General features: G+C 34.0%; 2 protein-coding genes across 6 annotated transcripts; one reads left to right on the top strand and one right to left on the bottom strand.

Moving 5' to 3' along the window:
- Positions 1-46: 46 nt before the first annotated feature.
- Vha44 (V-type proton ATPase subunit Vha44) lies at positions 47-10,541 on the bottom strand. Of its 4 annotated transcripts, XM_025297607.1 has the most exons (10): positions 9,671-10,333; positions 9,504-9,537; positions 9,095-9,418; positions 6,085-6,771; positions 3,240-3,426; positions 3,063-3,161; positions 2,763-2,971; positions 2,439-2,583; positions 2,216-2,360; positions 47-2,084 (listed from the first exon to the last, which is right to left on the bottom strand). In XM_025297607.1, exons 3-10 carry the CDS (start codon positions 9,378-9,380, stop codon positions 1,989-1,991), a joined length of 1,854 nt encoding a protein of 617 aa, XP_025153392.1. In that variant the 5' UTR covers positions 9,381-9,418; positions 9,504-9,537; positions 9,671-10,333; the 3' UTR covers positions 47-1,988. The 4 variants fall into 4 exon arrangements, with proteins under 4 accessions (XP_025153392.1, XP_025153390.1, XP_025153391.1 ...); XM_025297605.1 differs by lacking the exons at positions 9,504-9,537; positions 9,671-10,333 and adding an exon at positions 10,349-10,541; XM_025297606.1 differs by having other exon boundaries at positions 9,504-10,333.
- Positions 10,542-10,551: 10 nt separating this feature from the next.
- DNAlig4 (DNA ligase 4) lies at positions 10,552-17,284 on the top strand. Of its 2 annotated transcripts, none has more exons than XM_019842873.2 (12): positions 10,552-10,716; positions 11,933-12,104; positions 12,640-12,806; positions 13,176-13,444; positions 13,510-13,803; positions 13,951-14,257; positions 14,522-14,654; positions 14,938-15,198; positions 15,581-15,769; positions 15,842-16,159; positions 16,595-16,825; positions 16,936-17,284. In XM_019842873.2, exons 2-12 carry the CDS (start codon positions 11,937-11,939, stop codon positions 17,245-17,247), a joined length of 2,649 nt encoding a protein of 882 aa, XP_019698432.1. In that variant the 5' UTR covers positions 10,552-10,716; positions 11,933-11,936; the 3' UTR covers positions 17,248-17,284. The 2 variants fall into 2 exon arrangements, with proteins under 2 accessions (XP_019698432.1, XP_011144744.1); XM_011146442.3 differs by lacking the exon at positions 10,552-10,716 and adding an exon at positions 11,668-11,852.
- The last annotated feature ends 865 nt before the right edge of the window (positions 17,285-18,149 follow it).

The following is an 18,149-nucleotide window of genomic DNA, read 5'->3' as shown; positions in this document are numbered from 1 at the left end:
TGTCAATATATCTTTTTCATTAATACATGCCAGTGTTCACTTCTTCTTTGTGGATTTAAGAGGCAAAAACAGCGTATGATCGGTATTATCATTAATTTCTGCTAAATTTATGCTTAATTAAAACATACATTAACCTGCATAGCTTTGCAACTCAAAATGTAATGTACGATAATCCGATAGTATATAATACTATGTCATACATAGAACTTTCTTATATACAAGCAATTTACACTATGATCAACAACGTGAGAATTTAGGCTTGTTTTAACAACATGATTTGTTTTCAACGAACATATCTTTGTATTACAGTTTTATAACATATCATAATGTACATGATATTTGAAAAATTCACTTTGTGCAGTTTATAACATTATCAGTTTACAATATCGGTTATAAGTAGGTAAATTAAATTTACAGGTCGAATGAGAATAAACGAAAAAAAAAAAGAAAAAAAAACGCAATTACTATATTCCTATGGTTGATTGCAATCAATAACAAATATCTTTCGTTCTATATTTCTTAATACTTAATGATCAGTATTGTTTTCCTGGGAATTAAGTTCTAGAGAAACAGAAACTCGGTCAATTTATCAAGCATACAATATTCTTGATAATCACATGTTTTCAATAAATTTGCTATTTCAGTTTACTGAAATTTGGTCATTAATTGATAATTGTAACATATACGTTCAATATCGAAATTCTTAAACGCTGAACAATAATATAATATGATCGATTTTCTATACATATAAATAATTCTGTAAATCTACCTGCATATACGTCATGAACATGTGAAAAAAAAATGTTTTTTTTTTCTTTCGTAGTTATCAAATATTCGATATAATGAGATGTTATAAGAATGCATGACAAAATTTACCTCAGTATTCAACAGTAAGATTTTAATAGACAGTTTCATTGACACGAAAACTTCCAGGGCTGTGTTTAATACACACTTACTGATGATTATAGGTTCAGATATAATCATGTCATCAAATAGCTGCGCAATGACACGTACTGAGTACGACAATCGTCGTTAAACATGTATAGATAAAGCAATAATAGTGTCGTAACATTTTTATCGAAAAGATGACAGTCGCACTGATGGCATTATCCGACTTGTTATTATCAATATGTCATTTTCATTTAATATCGCGGATCTATCTTACCGCTAGATTCACTTTCCTAAATTGCGAATAACATTCATTTTGTTATTAAATGTACGACATACTCAGTGTGAACGTCTTTCTTTATATATATATATATATATATAAAACAAGGTATATAGATCTTTTGCATAAATCTAATTCTCTTACACGTTAATGTAAAGACAGGCGTTTCAATTTTTTGTATACAATGAATCAATCAACAGGTAGAGTTGCTGCTCCACTTGAAAATAATACGCATGTCAATGTTGTCATACATCGTGTTACTTTATATAAAATAAATTGCGCAATTTCCCCAACTACAGAATTTTCAAAAAATCAACAAGTAAATTAACGAAATTCAACAAATTGCGGTTGCAGATATTAGACGATGACTACATAATCAAAAATATATAACTGTGACAAAGATTGCTTAAGACTTTAATCTCTGTTATTATACATAATTTCGTTCTCTTTTCTTTTTTTAATACATAAGGGAAATATGTATAAGGGAATGCACGAACTATTATGCACAGTTCAGAGTAATATTACAGTTTATACAGGATTTCACGTTTATTGGCTTAAAAAAATAACGATTTTCGAGGAGAACCATGTGGCTATTAATAACTCCAACGTGAATCGATTGTGTGATTATAACATAAAGACTAAGAAAAAATCCGAAAGTATTTTCGAAAAATGCAGCGTTTTTTCTCATACACAAATATACACAGGCGAAAAACTCGTACGCACCTGCCACCAAATTCCTGATGTAATAAGAATTATGTCATTCAGACACAAATAAAATGGGAAGTGCGACTTTTCTGAGAAGTAAAATGGACTTTGGCGATTAGACCTTATTGTCGACCATACCCACATTGATCTTGTAATAGACGTATGGAAAATAATCACTCTGACCAAAACCCAGTCCCGGTATATCTACATTCTGTCGAAATAAAAAAATTTCCTCATTGATTATACATTTGTTTTGTATAAAAAATACAGAAATTAAAATTCATCAATTTGTTAAGATATCCATTTGTAAACATAATATACTTTATACATGTCTTAACTTACATCCTGATTGTGTTGCGCAGCTGTCGAAGCTGTGGCAGATGAGTCTAGATGAGCATAAAGCTGATTTAGAACATCACGCAATCGTCTCGCACATTTCTTATGCGGATGCAACAGTATTGCTTGGAAATTGACGGGTAAGCCGTATCTACAAATTACAAGTGTTAAAATACGCCGTAGTGATCTGACATTTTGCGTCAGGTATATTTCCATTAATTCAAAATACCTAAGAACAGATTCAACAAATACACGCAGAGCTTTAACATGGATCCAAGCGCAAAAGCACTCACTGAAGTTTACTTTCAGCCAACGCACAAGAGGACCAAATTGTTTCTTTTTATCAGTCACTAACTTTGTGATTTCATTTTTTCCTGTAAAAAAAAGTGCAATCATATCTATCAAATAAAATGTATATATTTTACGTACATATAGATATATACATGAATTCTTATTCTAAGAATATCTATAACATATTATCTTTCATCGTACATTTATACATTCCTAAATTATTATATTATATTAGTTCAAAGAGATAATCATTTTGACAAACCTGCTGCCAACTCCTCCTCATTATACGTAAAATCCCGTACGATAAATTTCTTTTCACGAGCGTGCAACTTGAATTCGTCAATGACTTTCTTAAACAAAGTCACCGTAAACAATCCATACTCCGAATCTTGAGTGATGAGCTGCGTAGTACGCGGCACGATCATATCCGTCAATTTTTCATAACCGCTGTACCAATCCTGGAAGTTAGACCTGAAAACATCGGAATTTATTAAATGCGTTCATTATATAAAGATAGATTTAGCGTCATTGTCAAAAGTATACTGTGAATAAGTGTACTCACTTCGGTACGATCACAAGTAAAGTAGATAAATATTCACTGTCCAGAATAAAATGTTCCTTTTTTACTAGGTCTGCTAAATTTCGCGTTAATAAACTTCCCCTGTTGAAGAACGTCGTGAGTGTAATTTTTTTGCAGTGACCAGTCGATTGTAATTTGCGCAAGAGACATAGAACTCACGTCTGTTTCTTTTCAAGATTTTGTAAGCTGCCTTTCAAATTGTTATATATCGTGGACTTAGTCTTCAGATCAGCATCGATTTGCCCCACTTGCTTACTGATAATATCTGCGATATTTCTTAGAGACTGTTTGATGGGGTATTTAGCCATGTCCCACTGGAATCGAGTTATATATGATGGCAGATCACCTAGTGAAGTTGAAGCATTAATCCAATTGTTTTTGAAGGACAAGTTCTGATATACAACTTTGTATAAGCACAGAACTTCAGAATTACTTAACTAAGATATATAATCGGGACATTTTTTCAGCAATGAATAGAGAGAAACATATTTAGACACTACAAGTGTGTCGTGAATGTACAATTAAACAAATCCATTTTAAGCAAGTTTCTTAAGCTCTGCACATGTTGTCAACATAGAAAAATATTTCATATGTGTATCATTATAATAAATTTAGAAATAGAAGTTCATTTAAAGTAATGTTGTTAGAGAAGGATAATATTCAAACGGTGAGATAGAGAAAGGAATGATTTGCACACAAACAACTCTTTTGATTGTAGTATGCTTCTCACTTGTTAGCATTAAAGAAATAAGCAGAGCATACACAAAAGAATATATATCATGCGACCGATAATGAATATATTCATAAATAAATTCATTTAAAAGTTCGTGAAAAGCTCACTCTCTTATCACAAAAGTGTGTAACACATTCATCCATTTTCTGTATTATTTGCATCAAAATCTATCAATAAAATCCACTGTTTGAAAAATATTGATTCTGTTTATAAACCAATGATCTCTCGAGGTGATCTCTAGATCTGTACACATGCAAATCTTAGTAATACCTTGATAACTCATATCATAATAATATTCTTTGCAACTCTTGTCAAATGCAGCACTATATATCTATATACTAATAAAAAAAATTATCTACTCAATTATCTCAAGTCAAACGGGATAAATTCTCATACACATGCATATATAGACTTCTCAGTTTTGTATATAATATATAAATCTCAGTTTCTTTTCAAATTTCTCTAGTTTGTTTTGGCATACTAATATAAAAATTATTTCTCTATAAATGTATCTTTTCTCAGACATGTGCAAGACTTCACTAACACATGTGATTAGCCACTGCAAATAGATGTGCAATAATGCAACATAATAAAATAAGCGTAGTAGCCGAAATAAACAAGCAACTTATGACAACTGCTTATGCATAGAATGGTAATAATATGCTGTATTTCTCTTCTTAAGTGAATGACATGACATGACATGAAAAGTTCTTCTGATTCTCGTATGCTCATATCCGAGAATTATCAAACACTTGCTTTTATATTCAAATAATCCACCACATACAGAGTAATATTATAAATTTATGTACCGATCGATAAGCACTCTTGATTCATACTAATACCATCTTGTGCTGTAATCTGTGCTACTGTCTGATATTGTTTCGTATGTATATATTGGTCTCTTCTTAAATGAAAAAAAAAAAAAAAATCAAAGCAATTATCAGAAGGGAATTAAATGTTAACGCTAGGAAAATAAAAAATATAATCTGGAATAAAATCATTGGAATAGGATAGAAATGCGACGAGTGTTTATGTGAATTTGTCTAAGTGTTGGTTTTCTATTCTCATTAAAGTTTGTCCAAGTCTATTTTTATAAATTCAACCTAGTCATCGATTAACAACCCCTGTAACGATCAGGCAATTTCCATCGAGACTGCGTGTCCCGATTAATCGTTATTATTCAAAATTCCTCTTCAACAAGTTGAGATGGATACTGCTGGGAAAATTTCGGATTTGCCTGCACTCAACTTAAAGTACAATTTTGTTCTTCTCGGAGCGAGTGCGTGCTTCGTTTACATCCTGCGTACACACGTATATGCACAAATGATACCAAACAAACGAAAACAGCAGAGTAGTAATTTGAACTAAGAAATCAAATAATAGCCGATAATTGGCAGCGGAAGCGATACACGATGAAAGCTACTGAAAAATGGACAAAAAGTAGAGAACTAATCAGAAAAAGAAGCTAAATTGGTGGACAACCGAATATATATATATGCGATATATCTATATCGTCTGTACAAAATGGAATAGTCAATTTTGTGTGTTCACACAGGTTTGTGTACTTATACACAACCAATATAAAGCAAGAGTGAAGATAAATGAGCTAAAAGTATACTAAAAATACAGCAGCAATATCTCGAAGAAAGAAAATAAATTGTGGGAAAGACGGTGTGCACACTCATAATTAGGATGTGCTACGATATGATGAATCTCCTCCGGTAGCTTCCGATTTACTCAAGTCAATCGCATTTGCCGAGTGCATCGTGGAAAAGATCTCGTTTTCAGTTCTCCAGATGCCAAAAGTCGAGAAAGAAAAAATAAGTTAATCGATTCATTAAAAAATGTCACATGCTTCAATTTTAACAGGAGAGAGATTGTACAACGCAATATAATTTAGAAGTACCGTAATTATATTGTTCCTTCACTTCTTCTTCGCTCATCTCATCTTCGCTCTGACAATTCTTCATTCTGTAAATTATGACGGTGTCTCGACTCTGACAACCTCTCTCTCTTTCTCTCTCTCTCTCTCTCTCTTTCTCTCTCTCTCTCTTACGTTTTACGTTTTTTATTTTCTTCTAATTTTTCTCACGTTTATCTTCCAAGAATACGCGACACGACATCGAGTCACCAAACGATCGAGACACGTGGTGCACAGGACAACGGGATGGACTAAGCTTCGCGGCTATGTCAAGGAGAAGAAGGGAAAGAGTGTGTGTGTGTGTGTGTGTGACGGGGTCTCGAATCCGACGGCAGTGGCGGGACGGGTACCTGGATTCGGCAAATTGCCACTATGGTCTTGGTCTTGGTCGTTGTTTTGGTCCACATCGTCATCGTCGTCGTTATCATCATCACCATCATCGCCGAGCGATTTGCGCGTGGATCGATTTGGTTTCTCAGCAGCCCGAGGACGCGACGGCTGCTGCCATCCGGACTCTCCTTCGCTGCTACAGTTCGATGAGTGGGAAGGGGTCGGACTCGCGGGAACGGGACTCGAGGGTGGCGTTGAGGGTGTAGAAGCAATGCACCAATGAGCATGGTAGCATGAATATATCGACGAGGGATAGCTGGGCGCTTTGACATCGCAGATGCCCTGGAGATCGTACGACAGCTTCTTTTCGAACGCGGGGAAATGACTGTGATGCTGCTTATGGGAGTTATGATGATGATGGTGATGATTAGGATGATGGTGGTGGTGATGGTAGTGGTGGTGATGATGGTAGTGATGGTGGTGGTGGTCATGGTCATGGTCGTGGTCGTGGTCGTGGTCGTGGTAATGATGACGTTGGTGATGATGCTGACCTAAACAGGCGGCCGGCTCTGGCTCGGACTTCTCCAATTCCCTCCACTGCCTGTGATGCCCCGTCGTAGTCTTGTGTGATGGTGTGACGGGAGTATTTGGCGGGGTGTCCGGACCCCCTTCGGGGCTCGAGCTCTCACCCTCCACTGATGTCTGACCTATCCATTACAGCCCAGTCCCAATCTCCGCGCGATCTTTCTTATGTTTTGCTCAACTATTATTGTCTCCTACGCAAATGCCTAACGACAATGCTGACGAAACTGAAGACGAACGTAACCCAAGAAAAAAAAAAAAACGGAGTATTTAGCGCAAATCACTTTGCTTGATTACACGTTGTAGGATTCATAGTTATGAATTTAGGACTACTATAGACCAATCAAATATTAATGATGAATTAAATACACCATAAATAATTCTAACTGTAAATGGATATATAATAAATAATGACAGGAAAAATAACAATTTTAAGAAATACAAAGTACTTTTATACAGGAAATAAATAGATAAAGATAATACAAAATGCTTAGTGACATATATTAAGGTACTGAATATTTTAAATATAATTTAATACTTTAATAATTTAACACTTTAAATCCAAAGTTTCTCGAATTTAAATCTCATACCGATCGCATGTGCAAGTTGCACTCGCTGATGTATGCAATCAAACATTTTTTATTGGCTATGATATTTACGCAATTAAATACTCCGATATATTGCGAAAGCAACGATGAAGTAGAAACCAAGCAACAAAACAGAAATATATGAACATGAGTAATACTGACGGACACATGTGTACTGAGAGAAGTAAAAAAGTAATAATCGTTGAAAATCGTTTTGAAATTATACGGTGCATCGCAAAAACGTACTAATACGAAAGGAGAATCGATTAAGAAACCAAGGGAAATGAAATCTCGTAGTGGCTAATTAGAGCTTGGTGACCACAGTAACCCAAACGACTCTTCGCGTCCTTCAGAAGGTCTTTTTCCAACACGCGTGTGGTCCATCAGATCGATAATAATGCCGTCCACAATGCCGTTTCGTCTGTCCTCTACACAATGTTATGTATTCGTGCCTTGAGAAGTCTCTTTTTTATATACCTTAGCACAAGTCTCTTTGCATGGTGCATATGTATGAACATTTATCAATAAAATAATAAGAGTTGGGGAAAAACAGGGTTAATGTGGTCAAAGTTAACAAAAGTATAAGCCAAGCAACATCACGAATAATTGAGAAATGATCTGTAGTAGATAATAAATAAAAACATGTTTCAACTAAACACAGTAATAAGCGCTCTACAGATATATCAACTATGTACTATTGTACATGGAACATATCATTTACATATGTGTGTTTCACACACACATATACACAGCAATACAATACAATTCAACATCAACATATTATATGGAATATGTTAAAAATATGTAAATTATTCTATCCAAGTAATACCAAGTCGAGAATGTATATTATCGATATGTATATCGATCGTATATGTAATATTATCGACAAAATAAATATTACGATAAACATTGTACAAGGAAACTTCATGAAAGTACTTTCTTTCCGATTCAATGATATACACCATGTACAAAGATGTTAATACATATATACTACAGGAGAATTTTGTCTGTATTCACATGTCTATTGAAACATGCAAGGATATTTTGTAATGCTATTTTAATGTATATTATATTCACGACATAATAACCCGTTGATATACAGACAAAATTATTGAAACTTTATTCTATATTCTATTAGATTATATGATATAGGATACATACATAAAGAGGGGAGGGGGGAGATAGGAATTATGCTTTTCTAAAATCGAACTTATTATTATCTCCAATAAATTAAGTAAAATCTGGGTTAATTGTAACTGATAGTTATCGAAGATCATTGAGAGAAAGTAACTCGAAATAGTGTGCATGTTTCGTGTTATGTATGGTATTCATTGGTGCATTAATCAACATTACTCTAAATTGTAGAGTATCACAAGAAACGACGATAGATAACCGATCGATGCCTCTCTTTACAAGGGTCCAAAAATATTCTTTTCTTTTTTACCAGTAATTAGTGGCGCTATTTCCGCAACTAACCCTTTTGCATGTGCCAAGTGTACAACTTGCGCAATGCATATTTATCCAAATGGAATACCGAATTGTAAGAATCAAGATCTTGCTATAGATTTGCATCCTCTAATCTACTCACATATCTACTCTCGATTCTGTTACCTATTAAATCATGTATTTGAATAAAAGTGCAATTATTTTGTCATATCTGTCAATAATTTCTCGTGCGTGTACTTATCGAACATTATCTGGCACTCGAGAGGAATGTAAAGGTGATTCAATGGATATAGATAAATGCAGATAACACAGTTTGGACCCTAGATAAGCAACTTTCTTTTTGTGGAAAATATTATCAAGAAAATACAGAGGTCCAAGAGAAATAACAAATTATGAGGCATATATTTGTACTCACTGTTGTTAGCCATCAGGTTTTCATGCAGCTTGTCCCTCTGGTCTTCCAGAACCTCTCCCAGATACGTTGCCACCTTACGTGTTACTTGTTCCACAAATGCATCAAGCTTGCCGAGATCATCTGACAGGCCAACTAGTTGATCCAATGTCCCAACCTTCAGGTCTGGGATATGAAATTTGTAGTTTACTGACAATGAGTGTTGCTTGGATGTTAAATTGTTCATAGTTTCCCATGTCTGTTGACAGGTTTTGTCACCCGGTGCTGATATCAGCCAGTATTCTGTCATCTTGAGTAATGTGTTTTGTAACTAAATTTTTAATACACCTGAAATAGAAATATAGTTTACAAGATTGTCTCTACACAAATTATGCCAGTTCTTTATATCCAAATCTCAAACATAAAACCTGACATTTGCAACTTTGTGTATCCAAGATTCAGAAACACTGAAACAGCAAGGTATGTATGAAATATCTCTAATTAAAGTCAACTTGTGTTCATACGATACAACACAGTGAACAACTATAATAACGCATTAATCTTGCTAGATGCAGAAGTCGATTCTCTCCAAACAACCACCTGCTATCAGAGCGCTTATCAGTCACCAAGCCATCAGATATACAACTGTATGCACACTGTGTCGCTTGCGTGCGTACAATTTCAATTTGCGGTAGCACGAGCATAATGATCAGATCGAACGTCGAGAAGGTGATTGAAATAAATTTGCGACTTGCAGAGACTCCCGACAGGAGCACGGAAGAAGGGGGTGTGGCACAAGCATTGTCTGCTTCGTGTTATGTAATTAGGCGCGTTTTCCACGTGACCATACGAAGAATGGCGCGCCGAAGCCGCAGGTACAATCGATATAGGAGGCCAACGACGAGGAGCCGTCGCATCCTTGAACAGGTATATTGTTTCCATGAGGGTGGCTCTATACATCGAGAAAAATAGATGTCGTCTCGGCCGGCTAATTCAATGGCGCCGAGCCTCTCCGTTCGCGAAGAGATCAATAATAGTGCGTGGCGATGCGTCGCGGATGGGAACGCGGAGAAATGTACGCGCTATGTCGAAGTTGGCGTATACGCGCGGGATCATCTCGTCGGGGAAAATCAACAGGATTCGCGCGATACGTTCGACTGATTCGACATCGTCGCTCGGATCGATGGTGCGCAGGATTAACGCGTGACGTTCCCGACACTGATAGAAATCGCTCCGCAGACTGCCAGCGACATGGAATGCGAAGTGCGATGTACATACCGGGTTCGCCGAGTCTCGTCGTCGTGGAATCGGTGCGACAAGTGCAACGGCTGCGACGGGCTGTTCGCCGCGGAGAATTCAAAGGATCCCGTAAGCTGGACGTTGCTCACGGACGAGACCATCAGACACCATTGTGATCTCTCACGTGATGACAATTGTGTGCTGCTGCCTTACGACTCACCCTACAACTAAACCGTAAACGAAACACACTGTGCCGTCAGCTGACTTGGCGCCCGACCGTGAAGCAGGGTGGCCAATCGGTCGCCGCTGGATTAATCGAGCTGATGTCCCAAATTGATGCTGTACTATTCACTAGTTTGACAGTCACTAGCAAGTTCCAACCAACCGTGCCCGTTTCTGGCTACTCGGTTATTATAGATCTGTTTTTTATCGCTGAACTAGTGTACACTCAGAGAACATAAAAAGAAGTAGATATACATCTAGGAGTAAAAGGGGGCAGAGAAGAAGAGAATTGGTTTGTTCTTTGTAGCTGTACTGTTGAACTGGTGCAATATGTTAAAGTGAGACAAATATAGGTTTTCTCACTCTAGCTTATTGCACCAGTTCAGCAGTGCAGCTACAAAGAACAGACCAAATAAGTGCAAGTTAGTGCAGCCAGTTCAGCAATAGAGAAAACAAACCTCTTGAATCTGTTCTTTTTAGCTACACTGCTGAACTGGTGCAATAAGTTAGAGTGAGGAGAAATATAGTGGTCCTACTCTAACTTGTATTGGTTCAGCAATGCAGCTAAAAAGAACAGACTATAAAGGCTCGTCTACAATAGCTGTAAGAGTAATAAAAATAGATCAATCACAATCGACTATTTACAAGAATAATCTATTGTGATTGGTCTATTTTTATTCTTATTGCCTGTTGCCTGACATTGTGCAAGAGGCTTAAATCTTTTGCTATTACTGAACTTTTCTGCACTATTTTACACCAATCCTCTTTTCCTCTTTTTCCAACAAATTTTAACTGTATATGTCTCTTTCTTTCTAAAATTAGAATTTGTATTTAGTAATATAGAACAACTTCTTATATTCTTGTATCATGTTATCCACATGATTGATCTCAAGGAAAATGGCTGATAATCACTATCATGTGACAAATAATTTCATTCTGACGACTTTTAATTTAGATTCTTATGCTAAGTTTATGCTGTTATAAATTATTCGACCTGTGTAAACTAAGTTAAAACTACTTCGTAAAATACAGTATAGAGTTATTTATTCCTGTTATTTTATATGTCACCTAATATATTTATTAAATTCTATAATATATACATACATATAAGTTAAGAAAATCACAAAATTTGTGATTTTCCAATAAAACGTTTTATTTTACTGCAATTTGTTTCACATTTGATTACTAACTTAATAAATAAGCCATGCAAAACGTTTATAAAATTGAAAGATTTGTCATATGATCCAAGTACTTTGAAAAAGAAATAGAGATAGGGTAGAACGAGTTTGGGATCATATATCTTCCATAATTTTTATGCTTTGTTAGTACTACATATGATATAGATAATTGTAATGAAAAAATATCAATAAAAAATTATAATTAATATTAATTTCTTTTTAGCACAATGGACACACAAATTGAGGATTTTATGGAGTTCACACACTTATGCGAATTTTTTGAAAAAGTTCGAACATCCAGAATAAAAAAGGAGAAAATAGAAATTTTGAAGACATTTTTCAACCAATATAGGAATAATGCCAGCAAAGTGCAAAATACACATGGTGGCAATTTGGTATGTACCATAACATATTGAAATATAAAGATGGAAATGTTATGTAATTTTCATATTTGTTTTTATAAGTTTTTGGAAATTTTAGATTTTAGTTAGATTTTAAAAAGAAAGATACAAAATTTTTTTAGAATTTAAAATTATAAAAAAATGGTATGTCTTACAAACATTTCAATCTCATTTATTCAGATTTTTTCTAGGGACAAAATTACAATGAGATAAAAAAGAATGGATATAAAAATTATTTAAGAATTAATGATAACTATCAATATGTCAAAATTTGTTTATATCTCAATACACAATTACAAATGTGATCTAGATGCCAGAATTAAAGTCCTTCTGATCTATATTAGAAATAACAAATTTTTATTGTATCAAACACATTGAATATAATAACTTTATTAAACACATTGGAAACAAGATTTTTGCTAGTTAGTATCTAGATAATAGACAATCTATTTGAAAGCATAACATATTTTTCTCAGTTCTGTCTCTTTCTTTCTTAAGATTATAAGTATTGATTTAACTTTTGTTTTAGGATGAAATTATGTACCCAATACTTAGATTGATATTACCAAAATATTACTCCATAAAGGATTATGACAGCCGTAAAAAGGAAACGAAACATTCGTTGACAATTCTTTATGCCAATGTGTGTCAATTATCAAAACAAAGTGATGATTATAAAGCTTTAGTCAATTCTCGGTTGGTATTGTCATATTGTATCAGTACTATTCAATATCGATGTACGTATTTTGGTTTTGGAATTAACAGGGAATCAGTACAAATCAGTAGAAAAACTATCGCAGTTAAATTATGAGAACACGCTTTAGAAAAACCACAAACGTTTAATAAGACTTAAGATGTCTTATACAATTAATCTTGGGCTTTCAATCATCACATGTCTTCCATTTAATCTTGCTGCATTAATTTTCTGTTAATCCCGACGCAGAAGTATATCGATAAATTTTCAGTGGTGTGCGGATGCAACAAGATAATTTTGTTAATGTAAAATATATATTTCTCAATTTTCTTCATATAGTCTCCTATAAAGTATGAAATATTACATTTCAGGAATCTTACATCAGATAAATTTGAGAAAAATGATTTTGCTGAATGTGCTTACTTTGTATTCCAAAAATTCTTATCCCAACATAGTACCAAGATCGCACTTGCGGACATAAATAAATTCCTCGACGATATTAGCAATAAAAAGATGCAACAAAAGATCGAATTATTTAGACTTATTTTTAGGCGAATGACTGGATTCCAAATGAAATGGTTAACAAGAATTATTCTTCAGGACTTACAGCTCGGCATAAAAGCAGAAGATATATTGGATGGTATATAATTTTGCAGTAACACGAATTATTCAACGTATCTGAAAAGTTAATCCATTATTTTCCAGTTCTCGATATCAAGTCGTACAATACCAGTTTGAGGAATTGTACAATTTATGACTCTTCTAAGAAAATGAAACAAAATGTGCAACTATTCTCGCATTTTAAACCAATGCTCTTGGAGAGATTGAGTATTGATGACATTTGTAAACTGTTTTCGACCTCGAAAAATTACTACGTACAAACCAAGTACGATGGTGAGAGGTCTCAAATTCATATGTCTCATGGAAGATATAAATATTTTACGCGTAATGGATTTGAGATAACAAAGAAACCTCTGTTGGGAGGAATTGATTCATTGGGTATGTTACGAAGATGTTACGAAGACTAAGAACGAACAACATACTGTGAACATAAAAAGAAAAATAGCAATTGGATATGTTTTTAATTTGTTTTCAGAGCTATAGTAATTTCCAATATTTTTATTCACCATTCATATCCATCAACAGGTTATCTGTCTGTTAAGTTTGCACAATTTCTGGACCCAGATTGTACTTCTTTTATATTAGACGGAGAATTAATGGTTTGGAATAAGAAGGAGAAAGCGTTGCTCACGAAAGGTATGAAGGTCGATGTGAAGTTTCTACAGACGGTGGGTCCTTATCGACCGTGTTTCATCGCGTTCGATATAATTATGTATAATGATATCTCGCTCCTTGATATACCTTATCATAGGAGGCTAAAACAACTCGAAAATTTATTAATTAAAGCACATGGCGCTATAAGTGCGTGTGAGACTACTCCTATTGATGATAGGTAAGATATCACTTGGTTTCGATATTGCGTTAATTTTAAGTGATCCAAAGTGATCTTTCGGAAATTTAACATATTCTTATACTTTATTTTCGCATCTTGTACTTTATTTTGCATATACTATATATATACTTTTGAAAATTAATGTCAAACCGGGTGAAAACATACGACAAATCACATAAGAAGTCACTACAAAAAAGATGAATTGAATTAATTGTTAAAACTTTGATTCGGATAATGTTATTCATTATTATTTTTTATCCTAAGGACCCAACTAGAAGATATATTTCGCTCTAAATGTCTCCAAGGAAAAGAAGAAGGCATTGTTGTAAAACGTCATGATTTCTTGTATAAACCAAATGTTCGGGATGGCGGCGGTTGTTACAAGATTAAAGCGGAGGTAAATTATTCAGAGATTTTCTGACATTTATTTTTTTAGTAACTTTCTTTAATTGCTTCACTTTTGTGTCTTTTCTTTTGTTTTATTTCCTTCGCGTATTTTTTTTTTATTTTTGTAATTTATACTATCATGTTCTATAATTTAGAAAATTTATTTTTTTAATTTTTTGGTTATTCTGTCTTTTTGCTTTTATATTACTTTTGTATACTAAAACGAATTTTCCCTATCTAATAAAAATTATTATCAAATATGTTGTAATAATAAAAAAAAATTCTTTTTGCAGTATTCGGACAATTTAGTGCAAGATTTAGATTTGATTATACTTGGCGGTTCTTACACAAAAAACAAGTTTCCAAAACAACTCAATAGCCTTATAATGGGTGCTGCCATTCCAGCGAGTAGCGAAGAAGAGCATCCGTCGTCATTTATGGTAATCGTGTCTGTGAGCAATGGGCTAAGCAAGGAAGAGTGGAATTTTCTCGAAGAGCGATTCTCGTCAAAATGGGTAGAAGAATGTCCCGAGAACATTTTAACCTACGCAACAGTAAAGATTCTTTTGTTAAATTATGTGTATTAGATATGATAATTATCTGATGAATATTTCAATGCATAAAGTAGAATCGGTTGCAGTTTCGGAAAGGCCCATTTTCCGATTCTCATGAAAATCGAAAAGTGAAGTAGTCTCAAATTCCTTCAAACGAATTCCTTCAACTCTGAAAGGTTATTAAGAGCAATTAAAAATAACTGAGATTAATATTCAAATAATGAACGCAACTTCTAAACGCAATTTCTAAAAGACTATTTTAACAATTTCCATGAGAGTCAGAAGTTGGACCTTTTCGAAACTAAATCCGTAGATACTTCGCTGTATCCTGATTCAAGTTATTATAGAACAATCATACACTACATGATGAAATTTCTTACAGAGAACTCAATCCGATATGTGGCTTCGTCCAGAGGATTCCATGATTTTAACGATACGAGCGACCGAGATGGTGCCCAGTAATAAGCATCTAATTGGATACAGTTTTCGGTTTCCTAGAGTCATGCATATCAGGCAGGATAAACCGTGGTACAGTGCGTGTACCAATAAGGAAATCTTGTCTTTAGTCAAAGTAAGTAACCTGCGACGATGCTTATCAGTTACATGTTTACATTATTTTTTTATGGCATATTAACCATTATAGAACAAGAAAGCAATCCATAAGTTAATTAAGCCTGAAGCTAATCTACACAATAACGAGGATTTGCTTGAACTATCGGGATGTACATCAGATAAGCCAAGAATACTGACACGACCTTGGAGCGGACAAATTGCGCACGTTGCGTTTGAAAAACCAGTAATACACACGCGACTGTTAGAAGGTAAAGAAATCTGTGTGATAAACGGAACCGACGATTTTTCGAAGGAGGATATTGAAAAGGTATTGATGCAGCACAGCGCAAATATCGTGAGCAATCCAATATCAACAACTTACTGTACAATAGTAGGCAAAAATAATACGGTAAGAAATAATGATAGTTTCGCTATTATCGCGCAACTTCGATTTACGAAATATGCGTAGTTTCTAACACATTAACTGTCAAACAAAAACCTCGTAGCTGCGCACACGAAATTAATTCTATATTTTATTATACTAATTACGAGTTGACCCTCACGTAATATTTTAATAAAAATTAAATTTAATTTAGTGTCAAGGATATTCAGTTTCCAATATATATTTGAAGGTTACTAAAAAAATCCGTAAAATCAATCTTATTGTGCATAATTACCAAAATTAATATTAATATTAATATCAATTGACATAAATTAAAATTAAATAGCATATTAAAGCAATACGTTGATTTTTAAAACATGATTTTTAACGTCGGGAATAGAGTTCCTTGATGTCAACGTGGCAATCAACATGTTAAAAGACTTGTGCAAATTGCTTTTTCAGATACGAGCATTGGACGTTATAAAGAACCACGATAACGTAGTATCTTTCGATTGGTTCTTGCGCGTTACATCTGATCAGAAATCATCGATTTCTATACATCCGTGGGAATTGTTAAGCAAATCGAAGAATCCTTCTGATTCCTCTATGGAATACGACATATATTACGATTATTATTATATTGATGCGACTGCGTCAACTTTGCAACATTCATTCGCCAGGATCGACGAATTAGTAATATTAAAGATATTGTAATTAAGATTTACGAAGAGTACTTATATTTAGTGCTCGTCGTATTAAATAAATTTATCGCACTATTTTAAGTTTATATAAACTATTTTTAGGACCTTGATGCAGAAATCTCTCGAGATTCACGAGAAACGTTGTCTCCTTATACATTCCGGGGCTTGAATGGATTCTTTAATAAAAATATGACCTTCGAAAAACTTATATTTCGTGATCAAGAAGGTACGATCAAAGAAAATTTTGATAATTCCGTTACACATGTATTTGTGAAGACGAATTATATTGCGAGTGATTTGAAAATGTACGAGGATGCAGGTGCAAAAGTTGTCAAATCTGAATGGATCACCGAATGTTTCTTTCATGACAAATTCCTCAACATTGAAGACTATCTGATTGATTTAAGTAACTAATGGATTATTACGCAAAATGTTTCAAATAAATATACCACACACATTTTCACATTATGTATAATATAATGATAATGTAATGTATATATTATAATGTATATATATATTGTATGTATATATATATATATATATATATATATATATATAAATTAATTTATAATATACAGCATGTATTATATAATATTATATATAATAATTATGTATAATGTGAAAATATGTTATGTTTTCTACAAAAGCTCACGATATTCATGGAATCGTCTTAGCTCACACACATTCGTTAAACACTAAGAAACTGGGTACTAAGCGGAGTGACAGTCGGACAGTTCGCTCATTTAACATCTTCCCGTTTCGAAATATTTCTTCTTGACTTGCGGCCCGCCACCCTCTCTTGCTCATCTCGTTTTATTTCATCGGAATGCGCGCAAAATACGAAGCGAAAGAGACGCAGCTGCGACGTTTCTCTTACAAAGCCCGCCATTCAGAGAGAACTCACGTATATCAACGTGAAAAGTTAGCGCGGCAGGATTTTAGACTCACCATGTTAAAAATGTATAAAAGTATACTTTTATCTCTGAGATATTTCGGTTTGATATTCAGCTTTTCCGTCTCGCCCTTACTTCCTCGTTTGTATTTATAATTTTTAAATTAGAAAAAAAATAAAATAAGCGAAGAAATATGCTTTAGACCGACGTGTTCGTAGTAGAGTCCGGTTTCAACAGAAATGAGTATATCTCTGTCAACAAGAAAAGTCGACTGATGTGGATACATACAGGACGAGGCATGTAAAGCGTGATAGATGAATATCTCCAAAAGTATTAACGACAGGACATTTTATAAGATAAAGTTGAAGTGTTTCAGTTGATTTGGATATATTTATTTTTTCTACGTGATTGCATACAGGCTGT

The sequence above is a fragment of the Harpegnathos saltator genome, unplaced genomic scaffold (assembly GCF_003227715.2).
Source record: "Harpegnathos saltator strain DR-91 unplaced genomic scaffold, Hsal_v8.6 scaffold182, whole genome shotgun sequence".
NCBI lineage: Eukaryota > Metazoa > Arthropoda > Insecta > Hymenoptera > Formicidae > Harpegnathos > Harpegnathos saltator.
This window is presented reverse-complemented; position numbering and strand designations above follow the sequence as displayed.